The sequence below is a fragment of the Anopheles aquasalis genome, chromosome X (assembly GCF_943734665.1).
Source record: "Anopheles aquasalis chromosome X, idAnoAquaMG_Q_19, whole genome shotgun sequence".
In the NCBI taxonomy this organism is placed as follows: domain Eukaryota; kingdom Metazoa; phylum Arthropoda; class Insecta; order Diptera; family Culicidae; genus Anopheles; species Anopheles aquasalis.
This window is the reverse complement of record NC_064876.1, coordinates 4,035,443-4,045,207: the sequence shown is the minus strand read 5'-3', so window position 1 is coordinate 4,045,207 and position 9,765 is coordinate 4,035,443. Positions and strand designations below refer to the sequence as shown.

The 9,765-nt window shown below is 46.2% G+C and overlaps 4 protein-coding genes across 6 annotated transcripts in view; 3 read left to right on the top strand and 1 right to left on the bottom strand.

Moving 5' to 3' along the window:
- Positions 1 to 44: 44 nt before the first annotated feature.
- LOC126581244 (UV excision repair protein RAD23 homolog A) lies at positions 45 to 2,814 on the top strand. Of its 2 annotated transcripts, none has more exons than XM_050244776.1 (3): positions 45 to 126; positions 483 to 1,280; positions 1,380 to 2,814. In XM_050244776.1, exons 2-3 carry the CDS (start codon positions 701 to 703, stop codon positions 1,979 to 1,981), a joined length of 1,182 nt encoding a protein of 393 aa, XP_050100733.1. In that variant the 5' UTR covers positions 45 to 126; positions 483 to 700; the 3' UTR covers positions 1,982 to 2,814. The 2 variants fall into 2 exon arrangements, with proteins under 2 accessions (XP_050100733.1, XP_050100724.1); XM_050244767.1 differs by lacking the exon at positions 45 to 126 and adding an exon at positions 299 to 394.
- Positions 2,815 to 3,573: 759 nt separating this feature from the next.
- On the top strand, positions 3,574 to 5,260 carry LOC126569838 (uncharacterized). The gene is made up of 2 exons (XM_050227224.1): positions 3,574 to 4,578; positions 4,681 to 5,260. Exons 1-2 carry the CDS (start codon positions 3,906 to 3,908, stop codon positions 5,079 to 5,081), a joined length of 1,074 nt encoding a protein of 357 aa, XP_050083181.1. The 5' UTR covers positions 3,574 to 3,905; the 3' UTR covers positions 5,082 to 5,260.
- An 80-nt stretch (positions 5,261 to 5,340) lies between these two features.
- Positions 5,341 to 8,251, bottom strand: LOC126569814 (histidine--tRNA ligase). Of its 2 annotated transcripts, none has more exons than XM_050227202.1 (3): positions 7,977 to 8,251; positions 5,953 to 7,212; positions 5,341 to 5,862 (listed from the first exon to the last, which is right to left on the bottom strand). In XM_050227202.1, the coding sequence occupies exons 1-3, from the start codon at positions 8,067 to 8,069 to the stop codon at positions 5,638 to 5,640; spliced, it is 1,578 nt and encodes a 525-aa protein (XP_050083159.1). In that variant the 5' UTR covers positions 8,070 to 8,251; the 3' UTR covers positions 5,341 to 5,637. The 2 variants fall into 2 exon arrangements, with proteins under 2 accessions (XP_050083159.1, XP_050083148.1); XM_050227191.1 differs by lacking the exon at positions 7,977 to 8,251 and adding an exon at positions 7,343 to 7,935.
- A 107-nt stretch (positions 8,252 to 8,358) lies between these two features.
- Positions 8,359 to 9,765, top strand: part of LOC126569828 ((Lyso)-N-acylphosphatidylethanolamine lipase-like) — a 2,503-nt gene continuing 1,096 nt past the window's right edge. Inside the window, exons 1-4 of the mRNA XM_050227213.1 lie at positions 8,359 to 8,609; positions 8,713 to 8,959; positions 9,064 to 9,131; positions 9,219 to 9,765. The exon at positions 9,219 to 9,765 is cut by the window's right edge and continues 105 nt beyond it. Coding sequence (XP_050083170.1) covers positions 8,883 to 8,959; positions 9,064 to 9,131; positions 9,219 to 9,765 — 692 coding nt within the window. The 5' untranslated portion in view covers positions 8,359 to 8,609; positions 8,713 to 8,882. The remainder of the gene's footprint in view (positions 8,610 to 8,712; positions 8,960 to 9,063; positions 9,132 to 9,218) is intronic.

The following is a 9,765-nucleotide window of genomic DNA, read 5'->3' as shown; positions in this document are numbered from 1 at the left end:
GCACCGCGCGTTTATAACCGTTAGTTGCTCGAAAAGTGTGGCCAGTTCGCAACGGGAAGCCGGTGGGAAGCCGATTCTGCTGTCTGGAAGATTATTCTTTTGTGGTCGGACCGAGAAATTCCTCTAGTAAGTACGGTAAATCTACATTCCTGTAATTCTTCATCAACGGCAAAGGAACGGCGAAGTATTAGCTGCCCAGTTATATCCTCACGGACAGAGAAAAGTCCGCGGACGCTGCGCTTGCTTGAGATGCTCGAAAGACGCCATAAAACATGGTCGAGAGTTTTTGACAATTCGGCAGGAAGCGGCAAACGTCAAATGTAATAATGAAAATCATCTTGGCTTCGTAGGACACAAATCAGGGCAAAATTATCAACTCATTAGGCTAGCCTTCGTAAGACTCCTTTGTACCGCATTGTGTGCACGGCTCGCGGTTCCTTCAACGTATATTTGCAAACAGTGGTTCGTTTCTTCTATTGCAGAGAACACCTACAGCACCCAACACCACATCAATCAGTGGCTGGCGATTTCGGTGCTGGATTCGGTTGTTTGAAGAACCGCGCTCGCGGATATGGTCACGACGTCAACTAGCACTGTCGGTGTGTACAAAGCATCTCATACCAAGCAAGGTTCCTTCGAAGGGTGAGCTAAGAAAGAAACAAATAGCAAGAAAAACGACAGCAACTGTAAGAGCGCCAAAATGAAGATAACTCTGAAAACTCTGAAGCAACAGACGTTCCACGTCGAGGTGGACGTCGAGAAAGATACCGTACGGACGCTGAAGGAGAAAATCTTCAACGAAAGCGGCCAGGCCTATCCGGTAGAACGCCAGTGGTTGATCTATCTGGGCAAAGTCATGGAAGACGCGGATCCCCTCAGCCAGTACAATCTTGACGACAAAAAGTTCGTGGTAGTTATGAACAAGAAATCGACAGGTTCTGCTACTGACACAGAAACCGGAGCCGGAGACAGTGCGAGCGAACGCCCTGGAACAGATCAGACTCCGGCGGTCAACGAAACCGAAAGGCTTGATAAAAAAGAGTCTGTATCGGATGATGCTGTGGCTAAACCGAAAGGCGCAGCCGATGAGTCCTCCAGTCAAAATAAAGCAACAGCCTCATCCTCAGCCTCTTCCTCTGCCGCTGCGCCCAGCGCCAATCAGCGGAAGGCAAAAAGAAATAATGACTCCCCACATACATTCGACGAACGACCAATTACACGCGATACCAATCGCGAACCGCGATCCCGTGAGTTTATGGAAAATGTCAGACGACTAAAAGGTAAGTCCCCTATGCAACTAGCTGTTTAACGTATCATTAATGAGTCTTTGTATTGATGCCATAATGGCATTCGTTCCTTTGTTTCATTTTGTTGTACAGAGATGGGATATTCGGAAAATAGCGTCATTATCGCGCTAGATATATGCAGCAACAATCGAGAGGCTGCAGTCGAGTATCTGATGGATGATGCATCCGACAGGTCATCTGATTTGTTCGAGTTTTCCCCCAGCGGTGTCCCACCCCCATCCCCAGGTGCACCCGGGCTAGGCGTTGCCGGATTGCAGGCTATCGATGCGGCTGGTGCTGCGGGGAACGAACGACCACTCGCTTTCCTGCGCGAAAATCCTGTCTTTTTCGAAATGAAACGTCTACTGCAGGAAGACCCGAATCTGCTGCCCTATCTGATGCATCGAATTCAGTATAGCAACCCTAATCTGATGCGCATCATTGCCGAAAATCAGGAAGAGTTCCTCGCAATGCTGAATGAAAATTCCGATGTGACCCCAGCAGCACAGGAACTGGAGAGCATTGCTGCTGCCATGGTAAATAGTCTGACTCCCTCCGATATGGATGCGATCGATCGGTTGAAGGCACTTGGCTATCCGGAACACCTCGTCATTCAAGCGTACATAGCATGCGAACGCGACGAATACAAGGCAGCAGAATTTCTCGTCTCACAGAATTTGGAAGATGAAGATTAGATGCAAGTTGGATCACCTATTTTTCTCGATGTTAAGCCAGGTCTGCTGATATCAATGCTATTTCTTTTTCTGCAGTTTAAGGTCCAAATGAGACCGAAACAATTGGTGGAGCGTCCACACGGTACGATTTCATAGGGATTTGCCAGCGTAGATCTTATGTAAGCGTGGTGTGGTCGCCCTTTTTCCCCCAACAAACATACAACACTAATTTTCTAATGCTCCCCATACACGTTAAATTCACATTGCAAAAACAAAAAAAAATATTGAAGCAAAACTATCGACCAACTCCATCGATGAGTCGGTCCAATTCGATCTTCATGGATGAATTGATTAATTGAATTTGAAAAGGAACATCTTTGTGGGGCTTAACACACACACACACCACGCAGCGTTCGGAAAAAAGAACATCCGAATGTAAGAGTTATCCAAAGGTAAAGACCGAGGCGGCGTTAGCATAGTTTTAGATTTTGTTACTACACACAAGCGTGTCATTTCTCTGTTGGTTTCGACATGAAGACATAATTGCTTTCTCAGAATTTGAAGTATATGTCGATCTAAGCCATCGATCTTATGCAAAATGCAGAATCAACTTAAATTTTGGTTTTCGAAGAAATGCTGTAACGTTAGGAAAGCATCAAAACTTAAACCAGCGCTTATGTTTCCTTTCCATTTCTCTTTTTTTTGTATTAGTCCAGTCCAAAAATACGAATTAACGTATTCGCAAAATCTTGTAGTAGTGCCCTATCTGAAGCACTCTTTAATTCGATACAGATAGGTGAAGAGAATGAAATAAACTGCGAATTGAAATGAATAAAAATGATTATTACTGATTACCACTATAGACCAAAACGGAACGTATGGTTTTAGACAATTGAGTTGTACTTTTGGCTGATACTGAAAAAACCGGATAAGAACTTTTCCTAAGTGGTGACACAGCGGCGCCCCTTTTCCCAACTTAGCTGCTTTAAAGGCGTACTGTAAATGGCCCAATGAAGCAAACAAAAATATAGCACCACCCTTTTCACCATTGACCTTGTCGGTTGATTCACTTGGCGACATTCCACCTTTAAAGTCGAATCAGTATTTTCAAGACCAGCTGGACTGACTGGCGGGGCCGATGTACCAAATAATCTAACAAAATGAATGAAGATTCGATGGTGTACCATCCGCTGGTTATTCCGTAAACAGCAGTGAAGGACATATTGTAAAACCGTCCATCGAACAATCGCTCTAAGAAATCTACCAGCTACTTTCTGCGTGAGAAACTGCTGAAAAATCCAAAGAGGAAGCGGAAGAAAATAACAATGGGTTTCAAGGTGTAGTTAATGTGGTTCGAAAAATCGATCAAATGATTTGTAGAACGTCGCACTAAACTGCACAATCATTACCATTTGCTTGAGAGACTGATGGGAGATGTTGGTGGCGATTTTCAAAAGACAGCCATTCTTCGCGACAGATAGAGTTTAGTTGGTGAGTCTTTACAGGGCAGGGATGATTTTTGTGTTTTGTCTCCCTTCCTGTTTCAAAGCATGATGTGAGTAGTTCTTTGCCACTTGGAACGAAATGTCGATGTCGGTCGGAGGAAGCAATGAACGGATTTGTTATGCTTGACAAATTTACTCTGGTACAAGCATGAAGCGCATCCGATTGACATGCATGAAAATGCCGCCTCCATAGAACCAAAATCGCGAATGAAGTAGGCAAATTCAAACATATTTAAGAGACTGCGGATGCTTAACATACGATAGTATTTCTTCTTGCGGCAAGTTGTGCGGAAGGTAATAACCCTTGGAAGTGAGAGCTTGGACGTTAATCCTTGAATAGTTAAGTGTTTCTGTTCCTAACGGTCAATCAAGAAAGCAAAGCTAAATTGTATGTTACTTCGTTGTGTTTGTATGTCGTTTGCTAGCACATTCCATATAAAATGATGCTGAAAAGAGCATGTGCGTTACGGATTATTGCAATGATGTTGGCAGTATTATTAGCCAACGTCGAAGGCATGCCATATGCGGACGATTTTCCATATCATGCCTACCGACCACCTACTTTGCCCGCGGGCTCTAGTGCTGAACGGCAGGTGCTGCTCAGAGTAGCTGGATCTTCTTCATCTGCAAAAGATAGTGGAATCGAAAGTGCTAGTAATACGCGTGACAATCGCAAGGACGAAGCGTTTGGTGAAGCAGGCAGTATCAATTCAGCAAAGGACGCCGTTCGCTACCATCAACTTGACAATCATTTGGATGGGCACAGATTGCTTGACGCAAGCAAGGGCTCCACCGTCGACAAGATGAAACACCTATCCGGCGAGAATTTCGAAACAGACAAAACGCATAACCGGAAGTACATCAAGTCCGGTTTCTCTAATTCCTATCATAAAGATGAAAATGGTAGTAAAAGCTCCTACTATGAGGATTCAGATGACCGGGGCGGTAAGCAGGTGTACGATAACCGACACAATTTTCGAAACGATCACCTAGATAAGCTCTACAACCAAGAGCGCCGTAACGATTACCTGCGCGATCATTATGATGATAAGCGGGGCGGGACCGATGCTCAAGGTACCCACAACATCCATAGAGCTGCGGCTCTCAATCGTGGTAAGTCATTAAACCATTTCAGCAACAGATTTTTAGAGATGTCTAAACTCTCTCTCTCTCTCTATCTCACTGTCTTTCTATGCTCGCCAAACATTCTACCAGGCAACACGTACGGTTATCGAGACGGATACATGCATGGTGACCATAATGATCAACGCCGTGGTACGGCGACTGCTTATGGTGCCTACGATTACTATCAACCCGCATCTTACCAACCCTATCATCGACAATCATATTACTACGAGCCTCGGCCATCGTTTCCAATAACACCGATCCAGTCGGCTCCAATTACAATCTACGATGATTTACGTGAATTCAGACCGTACGTAGCGTCGAATTACTACCGTGCGCAACAATACATGATACCCCGTGAGATACGTGAGGATACACGTTCTGGTGATTATCTGGAGGATTTCGGCGAACGACGCCGACTCGTATACAAGGATAGTCCACCACCATCGGTTCCACTGCCCGCCGCAGCACATGGCTACCGAAGATATTAAAAGTTACGCATCGTGAACTTCAGTGCTGTTCCACGTTTAATATTTCTAATGAATCACGTATCTTCTAGAGAATCAGTTCTATCAGTATATTCTAGAGGAGCTATAATGCATGACCAATGAAAAAACGTGAAATATTACTAATTTTTTCACAAAATTTCATAGTAATACTCTTGGATGTATCTAAAAGAAAGAGTAAATAAATACGAATTTATTTGGTTAAAAATAATCGTTGGTTCTGCAAATATTAAACTTCATGACGCATTTTTAACAGGATAGTATATTTTTTAAGGGTCTGATATTTTATATAAAAAAAAAGATAAGCGGTATTGTTCTGTATAGGGCAATTACTTGCACCTAGATTCCATCGTGTTTTTTTTCATAGTGATTCCGTAAAGTGTGCTGTTTCGCATAACTGAACTAAACGCATAGTAAACGTAAACAATGTGACACTAGGATGTGCCTTAAATTTAAACAGCTCAGCAACAAATATACTCCTATTCGATTGGTAGTGTAATGGTTTAGATAGTTTGAGTGCGTGAATGTCAGTGAATAAGTTTTACTGTGCAGAACTAGGATTACGTGTCTGGAGCTTAGTACGAATATGCTCGATCAAAGATTCAAGCGGCACTTCTTCCTCCTTTCGAGAGCGGATTTCACGAAGCTTCACGACACCCCGAGCTAATTCGCCATCGCCTAAAATGACTGCATATGGGATCATATCCTCTTCGCACTGCTGTAGTTGAGCTAGCAGTTTTGGATTCAGTTTGTAGGAGTGCTCCGCCTGTAACGAGAGAAGGCAAAGGATGATTAGCATTCTGAATCACGTACATTAATCCAATAAGCATCATGAGACTGTAACAACCATCCATACCTTGATACCGGCTTTCCACAGTTTGTTAAGCATTTCGAGCCGCTTTAGGTGTAGTCCCTTGTGCGCAGAAATCACATAAATTTCAGTTTCGTTGGTGCGAAACAGGCCCATCGACTTGGCTTCCAGAATGGAGAAAATTCGCTCAACGCCAATGGAAACACCGACGCACGGGACCTGCTTTCGCTTGGGGTTGAACATGCCCACCAGATTGTCGTAACGGCCACCACCGGCAACAGAACCGACCGCAACTTCATCATCCGGATTGCTGCCACGCAGTACAGCCTCGTAAATGACGCCAGTGTAGTAGTCCAAACCGCGGGCCAAACTTAGATCGAACGCAATGCGGTGCCCAATTTCAAAGATATCGCAGTATTGCAGCAATAAGCGCATATCTGCCAAACCTTCCATGGCGCACGGTATAGCCTTTAAATGCTCGTCCTCTGACAGCCGGTCCACCAGTTCGATGCCACCGCTCAGCGTCACGTACTCACCGATGCGATCTACGGTCGCTTCTGACAAACCCTTCTCGTTAATCATCTCCTGTCGTACTTCTTCCCACGGTGTCTTGTCCAGCTTGTCGACCGATGAGCAGGCCGTACGGAACTTATCTGCTGGCACGCCACACGCCTCGAACATCCCATCTAGCAGTTTCCGATGGTTGAGCTTCACCGTAAACTCTCCCAGGTTCAACTCGTCCAGTATTTCAGCGACCACTTTCACGCATTCTGCGTCCGGCAGCATCGGATCGTACGTGCCGGCGATATCGAAATCGCACTGATAGAATTCACGGTAGCGGCCTCGCGTTATCTGCGGGTTATCCCGTCGGTATACTTTCGCTATATGATAGCGCTTAATATTGAACACGTTACCCATGCCAACGTAACGTGCAAATGGTACGGTGAGATCGTACCGCAGAGCCAGCAACTCGCCTCCCTGATCCTTTAGATCATAGATCAACTTTGAATCCTCGCCGTACTTGCCCGTCAATACCTCTTTGAGCTCAAACACCGGCGTATCGATCGTTTCGGCTCCGTGCCGCTTGAAAACCTTTACTACATGATCGAGCACGCGCTGCCGCAACGTCATCGCCTCTGGGCCATAATCACGAGTGCCTTTAGCTGTTTTCAGTGCTAGATTACGGTTCGCCGGTGCCGGACCCGCTGTTTCACGCGACGACGACTCACTTTCGTATGCAGACGAAAAGCCCATTTCCTTCTGCTGCTCCTTGAGGGCCAAAAGTTTCTGCACCTCAGCTTGGATCTGTGGAATTTTAAAAAGAAACCATCAGTTAGAACGATTCAATATGCTCCATCACTAGATGCTCAATGCGTAGTTGCGCCGATATTTCAATTGACAAAAGCAATATCCCTCCTCTTTCTGAATCCCAAACCTTTGCGAGTAACTGACGACTTTCGTCTATCGGTGGCCCAACGCCTGCATCAGGTCCAGTATTTTTGCCATATAATCTCCGGTCATAGGTATGTGGTTTCGGCAAAACAACATTCTGTAAAGTGTGCTGCCGGACGCGTTGCATAAACGGAAGTGAAGCCACAAGCACTTTTTGTAAATGCATTGAGACGGACTGCTTTTTTACGGATCAAACAACACACCAAAATGCGACCATTCACTTTCACTGGAAGCGAGTGGCATGTGGCGGGCCTCCAGAAGGAAAATGAAAGAGAAGAAGGAGCCCACGATGGTATGCAAGGCAAGCAAGCCAAGTTTTCCGCATAAGTTCGGTTGAAAAAATGAAATCAAATTGGTCGATTGGGGAAAGTAGCGGAAAAAGCAGAGCAAAAAGCACTAGCCGGTAGTGCTGCCGAGAGAGACGAATCGGGTACGGGAACGGGTTACTTTCGCTGAACGTTTCGTTGGGGCCAGAACACGCGTTAGAAGATACATGTCATTTGAAGAATGACACCCATGTCAGCAGTACACATACGCACGAACCTATCCTAAATCGAATTCGATGGGCAAGATTTGATGGGCAAGCAAAATTTCCCGATCGCAGTAGCCACCCTTACCCTTGGCTTGTCCTGTGGCGTGGCCGATTTTAGCTTACGCACGAGATCTCCCTGAAGGGTAATCATAACGCGGAGCGAATCCCTTTCAGCCATTTCTCTATCTACGCGCAGCACACGCACTATTGCTGTCACCGATGGAGCGTGGAGTCAAAATTCAGACGGACAGACGCACGGCACTAAGGGAATAACGGTGAGAGTGGGTGTTGGAAAATCTCGTGTGACGCGGCACGCGAAAGCTGGGCCAAAGTGTGAGGCCAAGGGAAAATCACCACGTTCGCCGGCAACATGTCTAAACATGATTTTCATCGTTTACGCAGACGGCTTCAGTGATTCAGATCGCAGCGTTGTTACCGCGGTACACGGTGTTTTCAATCTGTTGAAGTCATTGCACTTTTCGCGGTGCCAATTAGAGTTTACGTTGACAATAGAGAGCTACACCTGTCTACCGCCAAATCCGCTGGAGTACAGTTCGATGATTGCATTGAGCATATTTGGCAAAACGGTCTCATTTTTATTTTCCGCTGGGCCAACATAAATTAAGAAATTAGCACACGGCGAAGAAGGTTGTCAAAATGGTTCATTTACAAACAAAAAAACCGAGAGGCAGTTGATGAGCAAAACATATTGCAATAGGTTTGTGTGATTAGCGAAATAGAAGGCATCCCGGCAAAAAGTCATGCTGCCAAACATACCGCCCCCGCAACCCGCTGTACCATCCTTTTCTTACCTTTACCAGCCGTCCGGTATCAGCTCTCATCGCGATACGCTAGCAGTGATGATGAAGTCAATGACTATGCGGAAATACCGCGACGTAGTACGCGAGAGGCGAATTTCATAACGTTTGTTAGTGTCACATAAGCGTGGCTCAGCAGCCTTCAGTCAGTATTGTGTCTAGTTCGAAATAGAATGGAAGTACCAATAGCACCAACGCAATCCCAAAACGAAGACGGTCAGCGGTTGGCCGGTGATACTCAAGGGGAGGGGTAAGTTTGTTTCAAGCAAAAACCTGCAACTGCTCGGCGGCAGGATTGTATTAACATTTGTGGGACCGCGGGGTTTTCTCCCCCTTCCATTCCATTTATTTCAGGTGGTGTAATTGGTGGACACGTTCATCGTTCGAAATGTTACGTACATTGGAAAAACGCATTCTATCATGTAATGATCAGCCCACACTAGACCGATTACAAATCCCATGACCCATGTTCTTCGCTTCGATTTTTCTCCCCCTCTCGAACCTTCTAGACATTAGAACGCCGTACCGTGGCCGTTTCGTCGATGTTGGTGCGTGCGTTGGCGAGGCGGACAAAATTTGGACCATCGCACTGAATACCGAGTCCCCGAATGTGCCGTTGGTGCTGTTGCACGGACTCGGCGCCGGTGTCGGGCTGTGGGTACTCAATCTAGATGAACTGGCGCGCGATCGTCCGGTGTACGCGATCGACGTGCTCGGGTTTGGGCGTAGCTCGCGCCCCAAGTTCGAATCGGACCCGCTGATAGTGGAGAAACAGTTAGTGAAATCCATCGAGGACTGGCGGCAGGAGGTGAACCTGAAGAAGATGGTGCTACTGGGGCACTCGATGGGGGGTTTCTTGGCTGCCAGCTACGCCCTCTCCTACCCAGAACGCTTATGCCATTTGATTTTGGCTGATCCGTGGGGTTTCCCAGAGAAACCCAAAGATTTTGACAGCACGGTCAAGATTCGCTTCTGGGTAAAGCCAATTATTGCACTGTCGAAGATGTTGAATCCTCTGTGGGTGATAAGGATGGCCGGTCCGTACGGGGCTTCCCT

Bases quoted from the DNA above. Each gene is read 5' to 3' on its own strand.
- LOC126581244 (XM_050244776.1), top strand. From the start codon at position 701: ATGAAGATAACTCTGAAAACTCTGAAGCAACAGACGTTCCACGTCGAG. The intron at 1,281-1,379 runs GTAAGTCCCCTA...TTTGTTGTACAG, and splicing joins AAATGTCAGACGACTAAAAG to AGATGGGATATTCGGAAAAT.
- LOC126569838 (XM_050227224.1), top strand. From the start codon at position 3,906: ATGATGCTGAAAAGAGCATGTGCGTTACGGATTATTGCAATGATGTTG. The intron at 4,579-4,680 runs GTAAGTCATTAA...ACATTCTACCAG, and splicing joins AGCTGCGGCTCTCAATCGTG to GCAACACGTACGGTTATCGA.
- LOC126569814 (XM_050227191.1), bottom strand. From the start codon at position 7,525: ATGCATTTACAAAAAGTGCTTGTGGCTTCACTTCCGTTTATGCAACGC. The intron at 7,213-7,342 runs GTTTGGGATTCA...AAAATTCCACAG, and splicing joins GTCGTCAGTTACTCGCAAAG to ATCCAAGCTGAGGTGCAGAA. The intron at 5,863-5,952 runs GTATGGATGGTT...CTCTCGTTACAG, and splicing joins TGTGGAAAGCCGGTATCAAG to GCGGAGCACTCCTACAAACT.